Source organism: Ursus americanus, chromosome 10, assembly GCF_024610735.1.
Source record: "Ursus americanus isolate L20-20 chromosome 10, mUrsAme1.1.p, whole genome shotgun sequence".
NCBI lineage: Eukaryota > Metazoa > Chordata > Mammalia > Carnivora > Ursidae > Ursus > Ursus americanus.
Genome location: NC_142136.1, coordinates 56323343 through 56349886, shown reverse-complemented (window position 1 = coordinate 56349886; position 26544 = coordinate 56323343). Strand labels below are relative to the sequence as shown.

Sequence of the window (26544 nt, the reverse complement as noted above, 5' to 3'; positions counted from 1 at the left end):
GGAAAATCTCGTCTTAGGCAATGCCATGCGTGTAAGACTTGTAAGACTCCTGCCCTGCTCATAACCTACAAAGTCAAGTAAATGCAAGTCTCCTTCTGGTTTTAATGGACTATATTGTGATAACAGACACAATGTCTGCCAACTACAGCAACTGCAATGAAAACACCTAGACATTCTGGAAGGATGTTTTTCCAATGATTGCAAAGGCCAGACCAAACAACATGGACATGGTCACTGTGGCTTGACATCTTAGTCTATCTGGCTGCGCTACTTTTTGGCAATTCACTTAAACACTGAACCTATGACCTCACTTAAAAGCCAACATAAAAACATTCAGCTTACCTCATAGAAACAGCTAATAACAGTAGTCGTGAAGCATCTCACCAAAACCCACTCGGGTCAACCTCAATGTAGTAAAGTGGAAGAACTTATTGCACATTATAAAGCTATGGTGCATGTGGCTAAAATCTACCAAGGCCAACAGAAGTGCAGTGTAATACAAGAAATTACTAAATTAGTAAAGGGATAGTGCGGTTGTTCCAGAAGACCTTGGTCCAAGGTAACTCAGGTCACCCCAAGACAAATCGCTCATTATTTCAACATTCGTATTAGAAGGGTACAGGACTTCGGCCCCACAGCAGAGAAGTGAAAAGCTGGGGAAACCTTGTGAAGACGGGATTTGAGCTTTCTGACGGAGCGACCACCACAAGAAAAAGCAGACGGGCTGGGGGACGCGGACTGTAGAAAAGGTTGCTGCCCACAGCACCATACGCGCGCCTCACCCTTCCGAGTCAGGCATCTCCAAATTCCCAAGTCTTTGGGGCCCAGAACCGTGGAGAAAGTGGGGGTGTCCCACAGAGAGGAAATGGGCCCTGCGGGGTAGGCGAGGTGCAGGCCTGGGGTCCGCTCCGGGAAGAGGGGGGGAGTCGGCGAGGAAGGGGCGGGGGCGGCAGTGGGCAGCCGGGCGAGAGGAGGAGGGGCGAGGCGCCGTCGCCGGCCCCCTCCCCTCGAGTGCGCTCCCCTCCCTTCTCGTCCCCGGCCTGGCAACCGAGCGCAACCCGCCGAGGCCGGGCTGCTTCAGGGGGAGGCGCCAACTCGTCGCTGCGCCGGGCCCCCGACCGAGCAGTAACGGCGACCTAGAAGGCGGAGCGGATGCGGCTCGGGCCTGCGCTGAGGTAAGGGGACAGGATGGCATAGGAAGTCAAAAGGGACGCCGGGCTCGAAGCCGGCCACTCTCAGATTCCCCCTCGCAACGGGCCATTTCTCCCCGCCCCCTCAGTTCGAGCTCCGGGACCCGGCGACGGCGGAAGAGCAGCCCCCGGGGTTACACCCCCGCCCAGGCCTAGGGCCGAGGCGTCGCCGCGCGTGCGCAAACCCGCTGGCGGGGGCTGGGCGCGCGATTCGGAGATTGTCCCCCCACCCAGGCCGCGGGGCCCAGGCAGCGCTGCGCCTGCGCGAGCCTGTTGGCGGATGTGGTGCGCGGGGTGAGGGTCGCGGTTGGCCTCGCCACCCCGGAAGCTTCACGACTTCCCGCACGCGAGGCAGGGCGTCGTCCCGGGCTGCGGAGACGCCGCCTGCCTCAGAGTTTCTCCTTCTCGCCCCATTCTGCGCCTCGCCTAGGCTGATGCTGTATTTATTTCTGTCGCCTCGACCTGAACCTGGTGTCCCGAAAACCCATTCACCTAGCTCCCGGCCCTGAACCTGCTCGCTAACTCAGTATGATGCCTTCGACCTTGGGGCCTGCTGTCGAGGGACAGCACAGAAAGTTTGTCTAAGCTAGGCGAAGCTGCTGTGGAGGGATGGGAGGAATCGCCGTAAACCTTTATTTTAAGCCGGAAGGTATTGCTCCGCTCAGCCCCGGAAATAAAGGTTTTAAGACGCTGAAAACTTTCCAAGTGCTCCGCCTTAGCTGAGTTGGAAGGCGAGTTCAGAGCGAACTTTTTGGTTTTGTTCTTTGGGGAGTGACATAAAATGTCGGAGGAGTGCGAGTCCAGGACTGTCACAAAATGCGTGTCACAGAACTGCCTCGTACCACTCTTGGCGACTTAGTCTTAGAGCTGAGTGAAAGTGGTAGAGTTCACAAATTGCTTTGGGACGACGCTCCCCCCCCCCCCCCCCCGACTCAGAATGACCATCCCTGCTGAATGTTTATGGAGCCTTCTGTTCTTACCAAGTTCGAACTTGGCTTTACACCTTCCTGCGCCGTGGTACTTAGTAAAAGTCAGTTTGGTGACTCCTGAGGCTACTTGGGGCGGTTTTTAGCAATGTCTTACTGTGGCTTGTAATCTTATATGATGTGCCGATACAGACATTTGGGGGCTGGAATAGAAGAAGCGCTTACTACCAGGGAACCTGAGTACTCTAGGTGAAAGGTAATCTCTATTTCCCAGGGCATTAGGCAGTATATATATGTTATTAAGTAGCAGATAAAGGCAATTGGAATGATAAATTCTTGCACACCCCACTTCCACCATACTGGCCTCATTGGGCTTGCTGGGCTTACCAAATGGACCTCCACCCTAGGGCCTAGGCATTTGCTCTTTCTTCCATGCTCAAAGCTCATTCTCCTCCTCCACCCAAATATGTATGGCACATACCTTCATCCAAGGCACAGAACAATGGCCATCACTTCAGAGGCGACTCCCGTTATTTAAAATAGCTGTGGCTCTCTCTTTCCAACCTCTTACCCTGCTTTGAATTTATAGCACTTATCACTGTCTGATAATACATATTTGTATGTGTATGCTGTCTCCCCCATATTCAGAGCACAGTAGATGTTTGTTAACTGTATAAATGAAATTGAAATCTGACTCCAGAAATATTTTGTACTGAATTCTCAGTGTGGACTCATTCATTCATTCATTCATTCATTCAACAAATATTGAGTGATGACTTTGTATCAGGTTCTGTTCAGGTGTTTAGGATATGTCAGTGAACAAGACAGACAAAGATCCCTTCCCTCTGGAACTTACATTCTAGAAAAGAATGATTGACAGTAAACGTATTTGATTATCATTTAGAAAATTGTAAGTGCTATGAAAAATGAAAAAAGAGCAGAGAAAGAAGCCTGAGAGTACAGGTGTGGGTTGCAGTTTTATACAGCAGGTTATGGTGGGTCTGAAGGATAAACTGAAGGTGATGTTCAAGACAGAGAACTAGTTTTTTGAATCATCTTTCTGGGAGAAAATGTTCCTTGCCATTCTCCACATAAATTTGATGGGAGCCCACAGCACGACCATTGTGACAAATAAAACCATATTTTATAGTATATATGTAAAACATTTTTTTTTCCAAATTGGTTCAAATTATTCAGAATTTTACTGTTTAACCTAGTACATCATATGAAGTGACTGGGCTCTTAAGTGGAAGAGACTAGCCAAATGAATACTACAGATGCGTTGAGAAAAAGTGTATATTTTCTGCACATACTACCGTACATTGCAATGCTTAATATCTCTCTGACTGTAATTGATTAGTGAAGTTGTTTTCTAAGAGTGGTCAGTTGCTTTTCTTTATTTGAAATTATATTGAAGGTTCACCTGGTATGATGTCATGTGTTAAGTATTAAATTATTGCTCTTAGAGATTTCTGAATGAACCAGACAAGCCTTAGAGAAAGAGGCTGATAGGAACAGTTTTAGAAAATAAACTGTGTCTTTTGGGCCAGTTACGTTAAGTAGATCACAAACACTATGTTTAAATATCAAAAACTATTAATCCGGAACTATAAATATAAGGTACCTGTGGGGTTTGCCTAAGCCTTAAGGAATTTGTCATATTTAATTTTGGTTTTATCACTTGGTTAAAGCAAAATTAAAATGCCCCTAAGATACCACTACTTTTGAGGTTTACTGGGGTTGAATTAGTATAAATCAAAATTGACCAGATAAGAAAGATTTGAGACCAGGAGTAGAATTATCAGGGTTGCAGAATGACATCAAAGACTCCTGTCTGAGGCTAAAAATAGAAGACTACATGAGGATATTTACTTCAAAGGAGCAGATAGTTTGCCTCTCTGAAAGGGATATTTATAGTATCATTCAGTGGAAGGCAGATATCCTTCTCACTTTCATTATCAGGAAGGAATATGTATCTATTTCACGTGGTGATCCCATCTTAATGTGAGAGTCTTTAGGAAATTTAAGGCATAATGGGTTTTTTTCAGCATATATCTGATACTGAAGTGTGTGTCTTACATGTCTCAGCCTTGCTAACCTAACCTGAGCTACTATCTATTATGTATATCTCTCCATGGAAGATATTTTGAGCTAACAAGTACTAGTGGATGACAGGTAGTAAGTAAATCATAAATAGTGATCACATTATAATATGTTTAGTATTACATTGAATGTATATGATACTGAACAAAATGAATCCCAAATGGAAATGAGCCAAGGCTAAGAAAGCCTACCATGCTGAAGGAATGTTTATGTTGTGGAACAAAGATCTTGCACAATTAGGATTCTATTTCATAGGCATGTTGGGATTTTTTTTTTAATTGTACTAGATCTATAAGGACCTAAATTTCAAATGGATTTACAAATTTCTTAAGTACTAACTCATTTTAGCTAGTTTAACAACATAGAAAGATTTGTATAGCTTATGTTGATAATTTTTCATATCTGAAAAGGGGACTTTTGCTGTGTGTGTTTGAAAAGGCTAACTTTGATGAGCTCAGTAATCTCTTCAAACTAAATACAAGTTTGCTTGGGACTGGAGATCTGCCTCATCTCTCTTGATGAAATTTGGAAACCTTTTTACCAACATAGTTAAAATAGCAATGATGTTTCTGTGCTCTAAGTCTGTTTAATGTTTATCATAAACCTGGCAATGTCATTTCCTTTGAGGTTGTACCTTTGTTTTAGTTGTGCTTCTTGGTTTTTCAGTTTTGTCCATCCTGTTTATAATTGTCCCACATTAGTTAGCAGCTGTGTAGGTATTTTACTGTTATTTGTCATAGGCTTATGACCTCTCATTCAAGTAGAGGTAAGCTATAGCTGTCATCCTTTTTTACAAGTGATAATTGGGATCATGTTTTCTTATACTATATTATATTTATCATCATAACTTACAGATGACATACCATTTAATGGTTCAGCTAGCATATAGTTCAGCTAGCATATCGTTCAGCTAAGCATCAGTACCCCATTGACATTTACTTGGTCTGGAGCTCATTAACACACTGGTGCTGCAAACTGCTGGCATCTTAAAAGACATTAGTTTTCTTTATTGTCCCATTTCTTTGTTTATAAAAGTATCATCAACTTTATTGTCCAGATGGGAGAATTTGTTAAAAGCATTGAGTTCAATATTGCCAAAAAACTTTTTTATATATTGTATTTTTCAAGCATAGCTTTAGAGTTGACCTCGTATTATTAAGTTGAATTAATATATATTTATATATAATAATTTATTTTTATATAATAAAATATTTATATATTAATATATTTATATATAATAACACAATTGTGTATATATATATAACTCTGGGTTTTCTCTGCAGAAATTACTATTTTTTTCATTTCAGGGATTACTTTTAAAGAGTGGTTATTAGCATTTAAAAGTTCCTGGTTAATTGCAAAATATCAGTTTCCATGGAAAATGCTTTGTTCTTATGGATACAGTGTGTCTAGTTTATTAGATCTTAAGGCCCACAAGTGCTGTTGTGTTGGGGTTATGTTGACACAAGCACCTGGGAGGTGGATATCTTTTTGTTCCACATTATTTTGTTTTTTCTTTTATGTAAATTTGCTTTCAGTTTAGTACCTACTCCAGGCACCAAATTAACATTTGTTGAATAAATTAGGCAAATGAATGTATGTCCTGTAATCAGCTTAACTCTTTATTTGGGTCAGAGGTATTACCAAGTAATATGACACATTGTCCTAGTAGCAAACACACTGATTAACATTGTTTACCAACAATAATATGTAGAGGCTCCTTATTATATATTTTGTGTAGGGAACTGAATTATTTGACCTGTTCTTTGAGAGGATTAAGTATTGATATGTTTATCATGTTCAGTTATCAAAAGACTATCTTCTTATCATCCAGTTTCCAACTACGTAGCTATTAAGAGTGTAGGGAAAACTCTCAAAATACAATCTGTAAGATTAAGGAGTTATCTGTTTCAAACAGGGATAATTTGGAAATAAATTGCTGAACTGTACAAGTTTAAGAAAACAGATATAATAGGAAATGTTGAGGGGGGTAGTCCAAATGGTGGTGTAGGAAGATCCTAAACTCACTGCCTCCCACAGACCTACCAAATCTACAGCTACATATGGAAAAATTCCCTCTGAAAAAGACTTGAGAACTAACTGAACAGCTACTTCACAACAAAACAGTAAAAGGGCCACATATGGATGGTTTCACCAAAAACCGCACTGCCAGAGTGGCAGCCCACAGTTGGGAAGAATCTCACAAGTCTGGAACTTCCTTGATGAATGAGGTTTATACTCCATATCAGGCACCCCAACCCCTGGGACCTGCAATGAAGAGATGAGCTCCCCAAACATCTAGCTTTGAAAACCAATGGATCTCACATCAGGAGACCCAAAAGGCTATAGAGAACTGAGATATTTCTCTTATAGGGCTTGTGTGCAGACTCACTTGCCCTGGGAACCAGCACAAAAGCAGCAGTTTGAAAAGTGCCTAAACTCTATGTGAAGAAGATTTATTTGCTAACCTTAAAGCATCTGTGCAACAGGCTGGGCCTGTTGGGACTCTCTCTAGGGACAGAGGCGCTGGTGGGTGCCATTTTTGCACTCTTCCTCTAACTTGATACCATGGGTAGGCAGGCTTGTGTTCCTGAGTTCCATAGGACTTTAACGAGTGGAAAAAGAGTTCTTGGGGCGCCTGGGTAGCGCAGTCGTTAAAGCGTCTGCCTTCGGCTCAGGGCGTGATCCTGGCGATCGGGGATCGAGTCCCACATCAGGCTCTTCCGCTATGAGCCTGCTTCTTCCTCTCCCACTCCCCCTGCTGTGTTCCCTCTCTCGCTGGCTGTCTCTCTGTCACATAAATAAATAAAATCTTTAAAAAAAAAAAAAAGAAAAAGAGTTCTTGGTAGGCCTTCACCCCGAAGGCACTGCACAAAAGACAGACTAAAACGCACCCCCAGTGTATTTGTGAAAAAAGCCTGTGTACTTTTCCTGGCACTTCAGCCCGAGGGGCAGACTTCAGGTCTGCCACGCATTTAGAGGCTGCAAAGGTGCTCTCAGGGAATATAGCCTGGGGGATGCCATCTTTCCATCTTCACTCAGCCTCGCCACAGATTGCCAGGACCTCCCAGAAAGGAGATTACATTGGTCTGAAGCCCCAGTTTTTGCAACTGTCACCCGGGGGACACTGTCAGATTGCCTGGTCTAGAGGTGAACAGGGTCTATGCTTGGGGTCTCAAAGTAATGGTCAAAAAGACGTTCACCAAACTTGGGAGAAGAATGAATGAATACAGTGAGAACTTCAAACAAAGAGAATATATAAAAAGTACCAACTGAAGCCACAGAACTGAAGAATATGATCACTGAACTGAAAAATACACTAGAGGGAATTCAACAGCAGACTAGATGAAGCAAAAGAAATGACTGATGATCAAGAAGACAGGGCAGTGGAACTCAAACAGAGCAACAAAAAGGAAAAAATAATTTAAAAAAATGAAGCTAGCTTAAGGAACCTATGGGACAACATAAAATGGAATAACATTGGCATTGTAAGGGTCCCAGAAGGAGAAAAGAGAGAGAAAGGGTTAGAAAATCATATAGATCATGAGAACTAGGAAGATCGGTAGGAGAAGAAAGGGATAAAGAAGGGGGGGAAATCAGAAGGGGGAATGAAGTATGAGAGACTATGGACTCTGAGAAACTGAGGGCTTCAGAGGGGAGGAGGGTGGGGGAATGGGATAGACTGGTGATGGGTAGTAAGGAGGGCACGTATTGCATGGTGCACTGGGTGTTACACGCAACTAATGAATCATCGAACTTTACATCAGAAACCAGGGATGTACTGTACGGTGACTAACATAATATAATAAAAAACATTTAAAAAAATCATATAGAGATTAAACAACATGCTACTGACCAATGGGTCAATCAAAAAAATCAAAGGAGAAAAAAAATATCTTGAGACAAAGTAAAATGGAATTATAATAACTTACAAAATCTATATGATTCAGCAAAAGTAGTTGTAAGAAGGATGTTTATAGGGATTCAGGCCTACCTAAAGAAATAAGAAAAATCTCAAACAATTTAACTTTATACTTAAAGAAGCTAGAAAAATAACAAAGCCAAAGGTAATAGAAGGAAGAAAATAACAAAGATCAGAGTGGAAATGAAACAGAGACTAAAAAGATAATAGAAAAGATCAATGAAACTAAAAGCTAGTTCTTTGAAAAGGTAAACAAAGTTAACCTTTAGCTAGACTCACCAAGGAAAAAAAAGAGAGGTTCAAATAAAATCAGAAATGAAAGAGCAATTACAACTGATACTGCAAATACAATGGATGATTAGAGACTACTATGAAGAATTATAGCCCAGCATATTGGACAACCAAGAAAAAATGGATACATTCATAGAAACTTTCCATGACTGAATCATGAAGAAATAGTTTTTTTAATTCAGTAAAGAATAAATGAATTCAGTGAAGTTGCAGTGTATAAAATCAACATACAAAAATCTTTTGCATTTCTATACACTAACAACAAACTATGAGAAACAGATATTAAGAAAATCCTGTTTACAATTGCATCAAAAAGAATAAAATACTTAGGAATAAATTTAAGGAAGAAGGTGAAAGACCTATATGCTGAAAACTGTAAGACATTGATGGAAGAAATTGAAGAAGACACAAATAAATGCAAAGATACCCCATGCTCATGGATTGAAAGAATGCTAAAATGTCCCTATTACCCAAAGCAATTTATAGATTCAGTGAAATTCCTGTCAAAGTACCAATGGCATTTTTCACAGAAGTAGAACATACAATCCTAAAATTTGTATGGAACCACAAAAGACTCTGGCTAGCCAAAGCAATCTTGAGAAAGAAGGACAAAGCTGGAGGTATCATGCTTCCTGATTTCAGAGTATATTATGAAGTCATAGTAATCAAAACAGTGTGATATAGGTATAAGAACAAACAGCTACATCAATGGAAGAGAATAGGGAGCCCAGAAATAAACCTATGCATATATGTTCAACTAATTTACAACACAGGATGCAAGAATATACAATGGGGATTAGGACAACCTCTTTAATAAATGGTGTTGGGGAAACTGAATAGCTACATGCAAAAGAATGAAACTAGACTACTTATCTTACACCATACACAAAAATCAACTCAAAATGGATTAAAGACTAAAATGTAAGACTTGAAGCCATAAAACTAGAAGAAAACATAGGCCGTAAGCCTCTTGACATTGATCTTGACAATGCTTTTCGGATCTGACTCTAAAAGCAAAAATAAACATGTGGGACTATATCAAACTAAAAAGCTTCTGCACAGCAAAGGAAACCACCAACAAAATGAAAAGGCAGACTACAGAATGGGAGAAAATATTTGCAAATCATATATCTGATAAGGAGTTAATATTAAAAAACGATAAAGAACTCCTACAACTCAATAGCAAATAAACAATCCAATTAAAAATGGGCAGAGGATCTGAATACACATTTTTCCAATGGAGACATACAGATGGCCAACAGGCACAGGAAAAGATGCTCAACATCACCAATCATCAGGGAAATGCAAGTCAAAACCACAATGAGATGTCACTTCACACCTGTTAGATGGCTGTTATCAGTATGCCAAGAAATAACAGGTGTTGGCAAGGTTGTGAGGAAAAGGGAACCCATGTGCGTTATTGGTGGGAATGTCAATTGGTGCAGGCACTATGGAAAACAGAGGTTTCTCAAAAAATTAAAAGCACCTATGATCCAATAATTCCATCTCTGGGTATTTACTGAAAGGAAATAAAAACAGTAATTTGAAAAGATGTATTCACCCCTTTGTTCATTACAGCATTATTTACAATAGCCAACGTATAGAAACACCCTAAGTGTCCTCAGATGGATGAATGGATAAAGAAGATGTGGTATATATACAGAATGGAATACTACTCAGCCATAGAAAGGAATGAGATCTTGCCATTTGTGACAACACGGATGGATCTAGAGGTCACTATGCTAAGTAAATCGGAGAAAGGCAACTACTGTACGATGTCACTTATATGTGGAATCTAAGAAACAAACAAAATGAAAGTCATGGATATGGAGAACAGAATGGTGGTTGCCAGGCGTGGGGGGGTTTGGGGGAAAGAATGAAATGGATGAAGGGGCTTGGGAGGTACAGACTTCAAGGTATGAAATGAAAAGGTCAAGGAGATGTGGTGTGCGCGTGCTGACTATAGTCAATAATATTGTAGGTGCATATTTGAATGTTGCCAGGAGAGTAGATCTTGAAAGTTCTCATCACAAGAAAGAAAAAGAAAAAAAACTTTAAAAAAATTTTTATTTATCTATTTGTCAGAGAGAGAGAGAGAGCACAAGCAGGGGAAGCGGCAGGCAGAGGGAGAAGCAGGCTCCCTGCTGAGCAAGGAACCCAATGTGGGACTCGATCCCAGGACCCCGGGATCACGACCTGAGCCGAAGGCAGACACTTAACCTACTGAGCCACCCAGGTGTCCTGAAAGAAAAAAAAAACTTTTTTTGTAACTTTTTATGATGATAGGTAGCGACTAGATTTATTGTGTTGATCATTTCACAGCATATACAGATGTGGAATCATTACATTTTACACCTGAAACTAACGTTGCGTGTCAGTTATACCTCAGTAAAAATAAAAATAGAATAACAGAAATATTATCAGCATAGAACCAGTGTGACTCTGAAAACAAAATCAGATCTTGTCACTTTTCTGCTCAAACCTTCTTACCTCAGACCATTAGCACTGGATAGATTTTGTGTATGGATCACTTTTGCTCTAGATGTACTCATAGCTCACTTCTTCATTTTCTTCAAGCCTTTCTTCAAAGATCAGATACTCAAGGAGGCTCTCTGACCACCCTGTTTAAAACTGAAAACCTTAATATCAACCCTCAAGATTCCTGATCCTTCTTATCGTACTTCATTTTCATTTTTTTCATTTTTATGGCTCCATCACCTTCCAATATACTATATAATGTGCTTATTGTAATATGATTGTTGGCTTTCCACATCAGAAAGAAACTTGCACAAAAGCAAAAAAAAAGAAAAAAAGAAAAAAAAAAGAAATGTCATACAAAAAAATTACCTCAGTTGATGTATATTTACTTTTAAAAATTACTCTTGCAAAAACTTACAGCATTGGCCCTGTGAGTATCCAATTTAGGTCCTCTAAAGACAGATCAGTGGCAGAAGTTTCTGCTTTGAAAGGGTATTTGTTCTCCCATTTTCTTTCAGTATGCAAGGCAAATGTGAGTACGGTATGATTTTATAATAGCATAGTTTTCTTTTTACATTTAAGCAAAATGAGGAAATGCATAAGGAACTATTTTACAACTGTTTAGCAAAGCATTTTTTAATATGAATAATTAGCTACATACATGAGCCAAGTTGTAAGTCTGGAAACACCGTCACTGTGAAGATCTTCTTGATACAGATACCAGCCTCTGCCCTAAGAAACAGCGCCCTTCATGTGCAGGAAATTTGTAAGCAGCTTTATTTTTTAATTTTTTTTTCTTTTTCAAGTTTTTTTTTTTTTTAAGATTTTATTTATTTATTTGACAAAGAGAGAGCACAAGCACATGGAGCAGCAGATAGAGGGAGAGGCAGGCTCCCTGCTGAGCAGAGAGCCTGATGTGGGGCTTGATCCCAGGACCCTGGGATCATGACCTGAGCCAAGGGCAGACGCTTAACTGACTGAGCCACCCAGGTGCTCCTCTTTTTCAAGTTTTTATTTAAACTCCAGTTATCATACAGTGTAGTATTAGTTTCAGGTGTAGAATTTAGTGATTCATCACTCACAACACCTGATGCTCCTGCTTTCCTTAATATCCATCACCTATTTAACCCCATCCCACTGCCCACCTCCCCTCCAGCAACCCCTCAGTCTGTTCTCTATAGTTAAGAGTCTGTTTTCAGGTCTGCTTCTCCTTCCCCCCACTCCATGTTCATATGTTTTGTTTCTTCAAATACACATATGAGTGAAATCGTATGGTATTTGTTTTTCTCTCACTGACTTAATTTCACTTAGCATAATATTGTCTAGCTCCATTCACATTGTTGCAAATGGCAAGATTTCATCCTTTTTTATGGCTAACTAATATTCCATTCTTTACCATTCTTTATCCATTCTTCAGTCAGACATTTGGGCTCTTTCCATAGTTTGGCAGTTGTGGGTAATGCTGCTATAAACATCGGGCTGCATGTATCCCTTCAAATCAGTATTTTTGTATCTTTTGGGTAAATATCTAGTAGTGCAATTGCTGGATCATTGTAAGCAGTTTTAGACCAGAAATAGAAAACACATTTTTGCCATTCTAATATGATAATAGTAAACTTTTTTTCTATTTTGGGTATTCTTCCATGGCATTTGAGATACTGTACTTTGTTTATGTTATTTATTTGTTATCTTCCTTTGGTATTGATAAAATTTTATGTTTCTGATGGCAAAAGAAATTATGGTTTATAAATTGTGATTATCAAGCCTTTGTTGAATTATTTTGTCCATGGTAAAGGGATTGTTAGAATGGATGTATTATGATTCCAAAATTGTGTTTTCTTTATCACCGGGTAACCTTGGGGCACCTGGGTGGCTCAGTCAGTTGAGCATCTGCCTTTGTCTCAGGTCATGATCCTGGGATCCTGGGATCATACCCCGTGTTGGGCTCCCTGCTCAGCGGGGAGTCTGCCTCTCCCTCTCCCTCTGCCCCTCCTCCCTGCTTGTGCAGGTGCACGCTCTCTTGCTCTCTTTCTCACACATGCTCTCTCTCAATTAAATAAATAAATAAAATCTTTTAAAAAAATTAAGTAACCTTATTCTCCTGTACTCAGATGATTAGTATAACTTAAGCTTAACATCATGAAAACTGTCTTGTCAGATGGAAAAGCGAAATCATACCAATTCATTGAAAGAATTACATTTTATCTTTGGCATCACCTTCATCAAAACTTTCCTATGAAAAAAATTCCCATCAAAGTCCAGCCATATATGTACATATATATATACACATATATATATGTGTATATGTATATATATGTATATATCAGTATCCACAACACATTAAAATAGTGTTGCTCTCTGCATGTTTTTAAATCTTTACCAAATAGTATTTTTTGCATGTTTTAAACTTTATCAAATTAGATCAAATACTGTATTAAATAGTGTACCATATGTATCATTCTGTGACTTAGTGATTTTTGGCTAAAATTGTTTTAGAGATTTATCTGAGTTGATTCTAGGTAATTTATTTTAATTGCTATATGGTATACCCATGCCAGTTTATAAATTCTGCTGATGAATCCTCTTTTTTTTTTTTTTTAAGATTTTATTTATTTATTCAACAGAGATAGAGACAGCCAGCGAGAGAGGGAACACAAGCAGGGGGAGTGGGAGAGGAAGAAGCAGGCTCATAGCAGAAGAGCCTGATGTGGGGCTCAATCCCAGATCGCCGGGATCATGCCCTGAGCCGAAGGCAGATGCTTAACCGCTGTGCCACCCAGGCGCCCCTGCTGATGAATCCTCTTGATCAATTCTGTTTGCTCTTTCTAGTTCTTTGCTGTTGCAAACAGTGGCATATATGCTCTAGAGTCCAGCTAGGCCAGCGCTGTCCAAGCTATAAGGCCTGACTTATGAGTGCTCTTGAAATTATTTTAGTGGGTTGAGACCAACATTTTCTTTTAAAAATGAAATAGGAAAGGATAAAATAGGACAGAGTAGGGGTAGAATAGAACAGAAAAAGATAGAAAAAATAGAAAAGAAGATATCCCTGAGCACCTCATATAATAAGGGTAATAAGTTATTTTATGAACCTTTTGTTTCAGGTACATATATGTATCAAAAAAGATTGAATGGAAGACACTGCTCTGGCCTAAATATTGTTGAGTTGCTCTTTAAAGTGATTATGCCAGGTTACGCTTCTTCTAGCAGCATGAGTGTGGTATTTGATATTTGAGCTGCATCCTCATTAACGCTAGGAATTATCCCTCTTCAGTTTTGCAGAGGTGATGGGTGAGATCTATCTCATTGTGATTGCATTTCCGTAGTGAATTTGAGCATATTTTAATATGTTTATTAATTATTTCTGTGAATTGCCTTCTCTTTTGCCCATTTCTAAGGTGGATTGTTTTTTTCTTACTGATTTTTAGGAATTCTTTATCTATTCTGGATGCAGATCCTTTGCGAGCCATCAGTTACATATGTTGAAAATACCTTCTCCCATTCTGTGGCATATGTGTTCCTTTGCTCATTTTGTCTTTTAGTATGCCATATTTTTAAAGTTTTCATGTAGTAAATTTCACCAGTCTTTTCTTTGTGGTTTACACTTTTGTGTCTAATTTAAGAAATCTTTCCCTACCCTGAGAGTCACAAAGGTGTTTTCTATACTTTCTTCCAAAAGTTTCAAAGTTTTGCTTTTTTCACATTCCAGAATCCTTCCCTTGCATTTTCTATGTTGACATACTACAAATTAAACTTTTTTTAGTCTGTGTTTTTTTTATATGTTACAGTGTCCAAACTGTTGGAGCATGGTCCCAAAATTTACAAAGTGTAATATCTAAAGGTTATATTTTACAATATTAACTTTTTAATAATTGAGTACCTCCACTGCTGACTTTTTAATAATAGAGCTAATATAATTTTTGAACTATATACTTCTCAGGTAAATAATGACTTGTTAAAGTTGTAAGATGGTATATTCTTTTCCTTCTCTGCTTTTCTCTAATAGAATTTATTTATATATTTATGTTTTTCAGTCACATTAACTTTATCCTAGAAGACAACCTTACAAGGATCTAGAAGGAACAGGACTAAAAATGACTGAATACAGGGCTCCGGAAATTTGAAACAATCAGGTACAAAAATTTTTGGATGGAACATTCCCAACCAGGCCGTACAAAATAAAATTGGAACCTGCACAGGAAAACTTAAAATGTCCCTGCAATACAGGGGAGGGTCCAGGAGAGGAGTTTTGACATTATCCTGGGTTCATATACTGGCTCTAACCCTGATTGGTTGGTGTTGGTTGGTCAGATTTTTGAAACATGTCCATAAAATGGAGGCAATGAATATATCTGTTTCTTTTGGCTATTATAAAGTTTAATGAGATAATGTAAGGCACTTAATAAAGGGTATTAAATGGTATAAGGTAACTGTTTATTTTAATTGTTATTGTTGCTACTATTATTTAGAATTCATGGATGTGGTATTCTGTGTGCTTATTGTGGATTTTTAAGAAGTAGATATTGATATACTGCTATAACGTTTATATTAATAACAGCCTGGTGAGGGGTGCCTGGGTGGCTCAGTCAGTTAAGCATCTGACTCTTGATTTCAGCTCAGGTCATGATCTCATGGTTGTGAGATCAAGCCCTGCATTGGGCTCTGTGCTCAGCGCACAGAGTCTGCTTAAGATTCTCTCCCTCTCCCTCTGCTCTCACACACACTCTCTCTCAGAATAATAATAGCCAGGTGAAACCATGGAGATAACAGGATAAAATAACTATAATCCTTACATATATTCCATAAACTGTATTCCTCAAGTGGTATAAATTGGAGAAGCTAGTTTTCTCTATTATGTTTGATCACCTTGGAATAATGTTAGGGAAAAAAATCCAACTACTTTACATAATGCTAGAGAATTCAACAATTTTTTCATAGTACTGTACAATAGTAATTATTCTTGAATAATTTTTAAATCTTCAACAACACTGACCAATAGAGACGAAATTATGCTAATCTTATGTTTAGTCTTAATTGAATTTTACAAATGTTATTTCTTGAAATATGGTAATTTCAATATGCCATTCATGCAATTATGTCTTAATTCAAATAGTCAAGCAGAATGGCCTATGTTCCACCATTCTAATTTTTAAGGAGTTATTGTACTCGAAATTGACCAAAGACACCAAAAAGAGCTATTTATTTTACTCCTTAAAAAACCAGGATTAAGGGGCGCCTAGGTAGCGCAGTCGTTAAGCGTCTGCCTTCGGCTCAGGGCGTGATCCCGGCGTTCCGGGATTGAGTCCCACATCGGGCTCCTCCGCTGGGAGCCTGCTTCTTCCTCTCCCACTCCCCTGCTGTGTTCCCTCTCTTGCTGGCTGTCTCTCTGTCACATAAATAAATAAAATCTTAAAAAAAAAAAAAAAAAAACAGGATAAAAAAACAAAAAACAAAAAAAAACCCAGGATACTCAGCTGATTAAAAAAAAATCTCTGTTAACTGATAAGGAGTGATTTCCAGGAGATATTGTTAAGTGGGGGGAAAAAAAACGCAAATTGCCAGAGTATATAAAGTATGCTAGTTTTTGTATAAAGAGGAATTAGGAAATAAAAACACAGACACATATCTGCTTGTTTTTGCAAAGAAATACAGGAAGAATAAACCAGAAACCAATAAAATTGGTTACCTACAATGGTAGGGGGATGGGATGGGAAACAACAACCCAGGATTGCTGTTCTAGGGTCTTAGTGTATTAGCACGATTTCCCTTCTCCTAGGAGCCAAAGTGGCCTACATGACTATGGGGGCAGTGACATCTCTTCTTTGGTCCCTTTTTCTCCTCTTATTTCCTTGTTTTTCTTGCCTTTGACACCCCTTCCTCTACTTTTTTCCCCCCTTCTCTTCTACTTTCTTTTTTCCCTCTCTTTTTTATTTCTTGTTCTAGTAAACTTGAGGTAGATGTGGGAAATGTTGTTCCAGTTAGGATGAAACAAAAAGAAAAGAACCTCAGTGCAGGCTGTCTCCAATATACAAAAAGCTGTATTCAGATAATGCTTTCCACCAATACATAGTCTCGTGTTCTCTGAGCCGTGTCCTGCGGTGGTTATAGCAGTGAACGAGTCATGGTTGCCTCTCAAACAGTTTGCAAATTAGTAGAGAAGACAGATCACATAGGAGTAACTGTCACATGAAATTATCTTTCCATATTGGCAACTAGATCACGTTTTTTAAGTTTATAAGTGAGAAAAGTCTAAGTGATTCTTTTAAAAACAAATATGTCTTTTCCAAACATCAGAAATAATGATTTGTGGGGCACCTGGGTGGCTTGTTGGTTAATTACCAACTCTTGATTTTGGCTCAGGTCATGATCTCAGGGTGGTGAGATGGAGCCCTGCTTTGGGCTCAGCGTTCAGGGTGGAGTCTGCTTTGAGATTCTGTCCCTCTCCTTATGCCCTTCTCCCGCTCACACTCTCTAAACAAATACATACATACATACATATGTAAATAAATCAAAATTTTTTAAAAAGAAAGAAATAATGATTTGTATCAGTTGCCATAGTTTGAGCTATAATTATTCAATTAGTGTGATTTTTCCTTATATTCTGAGAGACGTTTTTATAGCCGAGGAAAACAAAATGTTACTAGTATCCTCAAGGGCATATAAAACATTGATAAGGGACACGGTTAAGACTTGACCTTGTTTTGATTATTGTTTTTATCTGTCTGTTATAAGGTTCTAACTGCTTGTAGATAATACCAGATAAAATGTTCTGTTAGCTCTTGAAATGTGGATTATATTTGAGGAAATAGAACCCAAACTCATAAATCAGAAATATCAACCTTATTAAATATGCTTTCATTCAACTGTTTTTGGGGAGGGAGAGAATATTTATTTACATTTATTTTTAGTGATGAGATAGTTTACTGTGTAATGATTGAACCACAGTCCAGACCTGCCCTGGAAGAAATATTAAAGGGGATCCTCGGAGTGAAGAGAGAGGCCATGCCGCGTATCTTTTGATAACGCTGCTTCTGCTGTACTTTTATGTGGTAGAAGGTAGTCATTGTGGAGACGGTTAATTAAGGCAAGAACATTGAGTACTGTTGCTACATACTTGATGGCTTTTGATGCAGATTTGTTGTTAAGGTCTAGAATAAACAAAGCCATATTCATTCTTCATCCTTTCATTTTTTCATTCATTCCTCCTTTTTTTTCCCCCAGCTTAGCAAATCATATACTCTTCAGTGGAGCTGAGAACTGATAAGTCTGCTCTTCACAGTGATTTGGAACTTTCCAATCCCAGGGAAAATTTGACCAAGGTCTAAAATTTATTTTTTCTTATCTATAGTAGGTCAACTGTAAAATGAAAATTTTTTACTTATTTCGTAATAGATTTAAGAATCTTCATTTGTCCTGGGATTACTTTTCCAGACCTCTGCAGGAGGATTCCCATAAGAGACCATATGATAGTTCCAGAACAGTTAAAACACCTTTTGGGTTTTATAGCTATTAACTCTCATGCCTAAACCCTTATCTTCCCTTCACCATATTTGAGCTTAGCTTATTTTCTCTGTTAATTGGAAGTAAAATCATTTTAACCTGCCTAGTTACATTCAACGTATGGGATCCTGATTTTACCACATACTTTTTCCTTAGGGGACTGCACAGGACTGAGTCCATATGGAAGAAGAGCTTTCCCTTTCCTATGGAGAAAGTGGCAAGGTTAGAAAAAAACCATGCCTTTGGAGCATGTATTTTCTGTTGCATGAAACATGTATCAAACATCTACTGTCACCCAACAGGAAGATCAGTGAAAGTATCTGTCTTTGAGGGGCTCACACTGTAGTGACTCAGATGCAAACAGATGATTATTGTGGGTGTATAGAATGCTAAAGGGGCTGGCAGAAGACTGTGGGTATTGCCTGAGGGGTAGAGCAGGGTTCCCAGAGATGGTGCCGTTGGAGATTTCACAGGTAACATTGTCCTGCAGAAGGGTCTGAGTTGAACAATGTTTACTTCATTCCCAGAGTTAAACAACATTATAAAATACCTAATCTTAGATGACATATTCTTAATTCATCATAGATGTTCTTTAATTTATTCCTTTTCCATCACAGCTCAACATTACAGTCAACCAGCTTAAGTCCAATGTGTCCAGCTGATGTTAAAAGTTTCACAACTTTCAGCATGCACATTGATTTCCATCTTGTGTTAATTTTATTAAATCGACACAATATCTGTTCTTCACTATTAACAGCTTAATATTACCTGCCACTATTAATTTTCATTTTTCTGCAGTTTTTAAATAAGTATGGTCAAAACACAATAAAAGGTCAAAGCACAATACAAGGTGTAAATAATTATACAAAGCCAGCATAGTGTACAAAGGTGGCAAAACTTCTGAAACCAAACCATGGTATTACCAGGTGCTGATTTGAATATTTGTTTGTGAGCCCTAATAGGAAAATACAAAAGTAGCTGACAAAGGAATGTATAGAACTTGAGAATCTTATAAAATGTTAATCGAAAAATTCCTCACCTTTCCTGGGAAGAACAGATTTTGTAAAGTAAAAGAACAGACTAGAAGAATTAGTGGTGAAATGACTATTACGTATAAAGTGTTAGTTACATTGCCAGGAAATCCTCAAAATGCAAGGTGTTGGTGGGTTCCTTTAAATAATTTTTTTTTGTTAGTCCTCCCCCAACGGGTAATTTTGGTTCTGTTTCTATATGCTGTGTTTTAAATTTAATTGTGACAACTTAGTTGTCTAGAGTTGAGTGAAGTATCATAATCGGTTTGATTCTTCATTCAGCCAGAGAAGGAGAACTATGTAGGTATAGCACATTCTCAACGGAGTAATAAAATGCATCTTGGTCTCTAATTTTATGGAGCTGTGTTTCCTTAATTATATTTTCCTTGCGCTGATATTAAAATTTCACCACTTTGCATTTCCCAAACAGATGCCAGTGAAAGATGGGGGAGGGGGGCTGGATGTAAAGGGACATAAAGGAAGGCTGGCCGGGGAGTAGTTATCGCCTCTGGCAGTAGTGTGTGCAGGAAGGAGGGTTACCTGGGCCAAATTAGGACTGAAATCTAGAGACGCGATCTTGACGACTTACCATGTCTACTGTCAGGCTCCCCCTCCCTGGTAGTGCTTTGTCCCCGAGCAGATGTTTCTGTTGCCTTCCCTTGGCTCTTGCTCAGCCGGTCCCTTACTTAACAGTTGCGCACAAAGGTGGTTGGGGGCCTTCTGCAGAGATGGCTGCCGCCGTGCAGGGCGGCTGCTCCTACAGGGTGCCGTGTGCGAATCCTGTGCTACCTACACTCTTGTGTAGACAAAGTATACGTATACATACAATATATGTACGTGTTTATAATATATATAATATATACACCTATATACACTCATATGTGTGTTGTAGAGAAATATTTTTTTTTCTGAGAACAAAGATGCTACAATTCCTTGAGATTGATATGAAATATTTACCTCACCAGAGTGTAAATGTATGCCTTTCATAAATTAAGTCATAAGTTCCTCCGTGATATAAGTTCCCCACAAGACTTAGAAAAAGAATTTTTGATGATTAACCTCCAGGAGCCAGCCTTCTGACAGACATTTAAATGTAGCGTAGTCACACCTCCGTTGTACCCGGGTTATATTGCAAGTATTTGTTTTCTGTTAAATTGTGAGCTCCTTGAAGGGAGTGATTACGTTTCGTTTTTATATCTTTAGTTATCTGGCCCTCAATACGTGTTCAACGATACTGTCACACCTGATGTTTTGTTGACTTGTGACATCCTTTAACAGATGTATGACTGCAGGTAACACTTCAACACACACACACACACACACACACACACACAAGAATCCCAGTGATTAGTAGCGTCATAGGGTGGGTACTAGGGGTTTGGTACAGGTGAGCCAGGAAGAAAGTTCAGAACTAATGACTTGTAGACAGGTGTTTAGGAGCTCGTTGGATTTACAACCTGATTCTCGGCATGTCTAAGAAACCACTCGATTTTTGTAGCAGGGCAGGTTGAAATCCAAAAATCTGCTTGAAAGGAAAAAATCAGGTAGGAATGCTTATTTCCTCTTTGTATATTGCTGTCCACCCTGTTCGTGGAAGGTAACCCACAGTGTGTATTATTGCCCTTCCGTTAAGGGCTGGATGAGAACAGCCAAAGCCCTGCAGTTGTAACTAGATCTACCAGTGGTATAACTTCTTATGTGAACTTTTTTCCTCTGCAACACGTGATGTATGGAGAGCAACCGTTAGCAGCAAGTGATCTTGGAGGATTACTTAGTCTTTCTGTGCCTCAGTTTCCTTGTATTTAAAAGGAGGATAGCAATATCTATGCCCTACAATTGTGAAGATTAGAAATAATATAGAAGAATCCTTTTCATTAGCACATTAGCTTATCTATAAATATTTGATGCCACATCCCAAACATTGTTCTTTTTGAAATTTATAGACTTAAATAGGAAAAAAAAATTAAAATTCAGTCCTCAGAGAAGGTAAGATTCCATCACGATATAAGGAGGTAGGTAATTTACAGTAGAAGCTTAGAGTAAACGCTAGAGTAACGAGGGATTCTGTCCTTAGCTCTGTCCTGGCCTCGGGTGCTGCCCAGAAGATACCAGAGGACTTACTGTCCAGACAGGGTCTTAGGACTTGAGTGGCTGGCTCAGGGACAGCGGCAGGCTTTGGCATCAGGCGAGCTCTTCCTGGTGCAGGCACTGCCACTAAGTCAGGAGGGGGCTGTTGGCAGTCACAGGCTGCCCACCCTCCGTATTAGTTTCTAAGGGCTGCCTTGAAAAAGTACCACAAACTGAGTGGCTTAAAGCAATAGAAATTTATTCTTTTACAGTTCTGGAGACTAGAAGTCTAAAATTGAGGTGTCAGCAGGGCCATACTTTCTGAAGGCTCTAGGCAAGAAGCCTCCCTTTCTTCTTCTGGCTTCTGGAGGCTCCTGTCAGTCCTTGGTGTTCCTGGACCTGGAGGTGGATGGCTCCAGTCTCTGCCTCCATGACCACATGGGCTGCTTCTCATGGCGTGTTGCTTAATTTGATGTGTCAACTGGAGTGGGCCACTGGTGCTCGATTAGACACTGCTTCTGGGTGTGTCTGTGAGGGCGTTCCCAGAGGAGAAGAGCTTTTGAATTGGGGAACTCAGTAAATGGTTTGCCTTCCCCGTGTGGGTGGGCATCATCCAAGCTGTTAAGAGACTGGATAGACCAGAAGGTGGAGGAAGGAAGAATTCATCCCTTTTTTCCTGTTTCACTGATCGATTGGGGTCATTTCACTTCATCTTTTCCTGCCCTCAGACTGGGATGTACATCACTGTCTCCCTGGTTCTCAGGCCTTTGGACTCATTAAATTATGCTACCAGCTCTCCTGGGTCTCCAGCTTGCAGATGCAGATCATGGGACCTCTGAGTCTCCATCATCTCGTGAGCCAAGGTTCCACTTAGAACCTGACTTCTAAGTGGAAGGGACGAATATGCTTTCAGGTCTGTAGAAAATAAGTAGTTAGTCCAGTCAGCTTTCTACCAGAGCTCTTTCCTGATAAGGTTGACTTCATAGCTGATGGGAAAGGCAGGCCTTAGAAAATCCTTTGCTCCTTTAAATTAAGCCGACTATGGTGATTAAGAGAAATGGCCAGATATGCCATTTGAAAGACGGGTTGGCTGTTTATGCATCTTACTGTAATCCTTAACCTTTTGAAAGCTGGAAAGCACGTATGTAAAAATGTTTCCAGTATAGCAAATAAATAAAAGCTCTCTTTAAAACAGCTTTACAGTGTCCACATTGCATGGTCTTATGAGAGCACAGGTGCTTATGACCTTAATGTTTATGTTTGTTATGGGTGTTTATGGGTTTAATTGTGTTATGGGTTTAATTGTGTTATGGGTTTAATTGTGTTCCCCCAACCCCAATTAGTATGTTGAAATCCTAACCCTCAAAGGTGGGGGTTATTAGAAGGTGGGGATTTTGGGAAGTGATTAAGTCATGAGGGCGGAACCCTCATAAATGGGATTAGTGCTTTATAAAAGGGTCTCCAGAGAGATCCCTGGCTCCTTCCACCCCATGCAGACATGGTGAGAAGGCAATGGCTCTGAAGCAGGAAGGGGGCCCTCATCAGAATATGAGCATATTGGTACTTTGATCTTGGACTTCCAGTCTGTGGAACTGCGAGAAGTAGCTTTTTGCTGTTGGAGCAGCACGAATGCACTAAGACACCCCAGTACCTCAGAAAGTGACCTTATTTGGAAATGGGGTCATTGCAGATGTGATTAGTTAAGCTGAGGTAAAGATGGTGAGCCCTAATCCAGGATGACTGGTGTCCTTACGAAAAGGGGCAATTTGGGCCCAGAGGCAGACATGCCTAGAGCGCAGATGATGTGAAGACACAGGGAGAAGATGGCCATCCCAAGCCAAGGAGAGAGGCCTAGATCCTTCCCTCACACCCCTCAGGAGGAACCAAACTAGCAGATACCTTGATTTTGAACTTCTAGCCTTCAGAACTGCGAGAAAATACATTTCTTGGTGTAAGCCGCTCAACTTGTGGTACTTTGCTATGGTAACCCTAGCCAACAAATATGCACTTTCTGGGTGTATGTTCCTACCAATCCCCACACCTGAGTGGGGGGGTGAGGGAAGCCACTCACTGCTTAACCAACCGTCAGAACGGACCCAAGAACCAGAACTTCTGGTCTGGTTCCTTGGTGTCGCCTTCAGCATTGTTCTTTTCCAAGGACGCATTTCATCAGGACTTAGGCGGCTGATGAAATCGCAGTGCTCTCCCTCTCAGTTTTTCCTGCCTTTTCAACCAGCGTAGTTTCCAGAGCTACTTTTAAGACATAGGCAGCACTGAAAGTACAGAGGTCAGCCTCAGACGATTGTTGTGGCCCTGAGGTAAATGAGTAGGTGAGATCTGATCCCAGTGGAGGTCTCTGGCTCTTGGTTGCCCTGAGGGCAGGACTGAAGCAGTGGACTTGTGAAGACAGTTCCCAGAGCTGTGAAGGGCCGTCCCTCCTTGAGCCGGTGCTGACTTCCACAGAAGTAAGAGGCGAAGGAAAAAGAAGAGTATTTTGTAATTAATAGTCTTAATGTTGTGTGTGTGTACATATTTTTTAAATTTTATTTGTTTGGTTGTTTGGTTGTTTGTATATTTATTTATTTATCCTTTTCAGCCAGTACAGGCTACTCTGTCATCTTTGAAGATGTTAGATGTGGGAAAGTGGCCAATTTTCTCCCTTTGTTCTGAGGAAGAACTGCAATTAATCCGTCAGGCCTGTGTCTTTGGCAGTGCTGGCAATGAAGTTTTATATACTACAGTAAACGATGAGGTAAATTTTGAAGAAAAAATTCAGCCACTTACAGTAATGGATTTGCTAAATTGAGAATCTTGGGGGAGAACTAAGGAATTAAGGTTTTAAAAAAAGCACGGAGGGTTGATTCTTATTTATTATATACTGTTATACAATGAAGCAATAATTGTGGGTTTGTCAGAAATAGAAGTGCTTGAACTAACAGTGGCTTTTCCCACAGATTTTTGTGCTTGGCACAAACTGCTGTGGCTGTTTGGGATTAGGTGACGTCCAGAGTACCATCGAACCTCGGAGACTGGATTCTTTAAGTGGCAAAAAAATAGCCTGCCTCAGCTATGGGAGTGGCCCCCATATTGTCCTTGCAACAACAGGTAACTTAGGGACACAGTGTAGAATTTTCGCCACTGCCTTATTTATTGAGAAACAAGACTTAGGACCACCCCTTAAATCGGGAACATACTCTTTGATTGGGTAGGAGTTTCTGGCTCTGCCCAGTGAGCTTGACTCTACTTTGGACAACATGAGATATGAACATATCTGAATATCAGAGTAAGATGATGTAGCAGATGGAATCTAGCTATTATTGGCACTTTTGATGTGAGAATGGCAGTGCTGTAAGCCCAGTAAACCCCTTTTGTTTATACTTTAAAAGTTTAATTATTTTGCATTAAAATGCTAAATTCACTCTGGATTTTTTTAACCTGATCTCCCTGATCTATGGACTAAGACATTATCGCTGAAGTCCAAGATGCCCTCTAACTCCAAGCACTCTGGGATTCTGACCATAAACAGCGACTGATGGCTATATTTGACATTAGTAGTATAAGGAATTCAATACTCCCATGGCTATTTCATGAATTCACACTAATAGGACATTATAATTAAATCATACCTTAGAGTTTTTCTTAAGCGGGGTATTCATTTTATTAGTATTCTTTGAACCGAAAGTAAAGTTTATAAACACTCTTTTGTATACTTATTTCACATAAATTTTAGGAAATTTTGGTTGCCAGGAATAGGTTAGATTTTTCGGACCACTTCTTCACTGGAAACAATGAAAATATCTAGATAAAGTATTTAAATTTTTTTTCCATAGGGGCATCAAAGCACTGACAAGGTGGAGAGGAATTATTGGATCATGTTTAAGGAAAGTATGAACTAAGATTGAAAGGGAACTTAAAGCTAGTTTTGCCTTAAGGGCATCTGCCTCTCCACTTAACTGGAGTTGTGGTTTGATGTACTCACGAGGTAGAGGGATCATGAGTCAGAGACTTAACATGTTATGCTAGGTCCACCAAGGGCTACAATCTAGGGGACGGATGGGCTAGCTGTCCCATTCCTAAGGCACTGAAAAGAAAAATCCCCGGCTGTGAGCAAAACAAGGAGGAAAAAAGAAAGAAAAGGAAGAAAACCTCTCCCTGAAGGGTTGTAATCAGGGATTTGTATTCCAGTTCACATCAGACTGGGTGGCCCAAGAAATCTCAAGCCTTGGATTTATTAAACAAGTACCTTTAAATGCCTTAATGGCATCACAGAAGTTAATGAAGGTCCTTTCTAGAGGAAGGTACCTTCACTTCATCCTAGGCCTGAGGATGAGTGTTCAACGGCAGTTAGTAGCACACAGTCAAAGATAACCAGGTACCCAAGGAAACGAGGCACCATGAATAAAAACCAGCCAAAAAAAAAAAAAAAAAAAAAGCAAAACCTGATCACTAAGTATCAGATATTAGAATTATCAGATACCAGTTACAAGATGGCTATATTTATTGTATTTGAAAAGGTATAAAATGAACTTGAAGATACTTGTGGATATCAAAGAAGATTTGAAAAAGAACCAAATAACATAATTATCAAAATGAAAAACTCAGTGGGCAAGTTTTATAGCAGTTTGGACCCATCAAAAGAAAATTAATAAACTGGAAGTTGAGAAGAAATTATCTGGAATGTAGCACAAAGAGATAATATGGCAGAAAATACAGACAAAGGGAATATATACTGTATGATTCCATTTATTTAAAGTTCGAGAACAGGACAAACTGAATTCTCTTATTCAAGATCATATAGGGGGAATTTTGGAGTGAGCTTCAGGTTGTAGTTCTTGACCTGAGTGGTGGTACATGGGTGTGTGCTTTATAATTATTTATAAAACTGCATATATATATTTTATGAACTTTCCTGAATATGAATACTATACAATGAACAATATAATAACAATGATTTTAAAATTAACTTGATCATTTTATAGATAAAAAATAGGCCCAGAGAAGTTAAATGATCTTACAATCTTTTGACTTTCAATCCGATG

The 26544-nt window shown here is 39.5% G+C and overlaps 1 protein-coding gene across 7 annotated transcripts in view; it reads left to right on the top strand.

Moving 5' to 3' along the window:
• Positions 1 to 993: 993 nt before the first annotated feature.
• The window catches only part of RCBTB2 (RCC1 and BTB domain containing protein 2), a 44725-nt gene continuing 19174 nt past the window's right edge, over positions 994 to 26544 (top strand). Inside the window, exons 1-6 of one of the 7 annotated variants that reach the window (XM_045796816.2) lie at positions 994 to 1175; positions 14942 to 15040; positions 18129 to 18226; positions 18564 to 18629; positions 24102 to 24257; positions 24460 to 24610. In XM_045796816.2, the coding sequence (XP_045652772.1) occupies positions 18588 to 18629; positions 24102 to 24257; positions 24460 to 24610 (349 nt within the window). In that variant the 5' untranslated portion in view covers positions 994 to 1175; positions 14942 to 15040; positions 18129 to 18226; positions 18564 to 18587. Of the gene's footprint in view, positions 1176 to 1498; positions 1840 to 14941; positions 15041 to 18128; positions 18227 to 18563; positions 18630 to 24101; positions 24258 to 24459; positions 24611 to 26544 lie in introns of those variants that run through there. The other 6 variants (XM_045796817.2, XM_045796815.2, XM_087865151.1 and 3 more) reach the window with 6 other exon arrangements.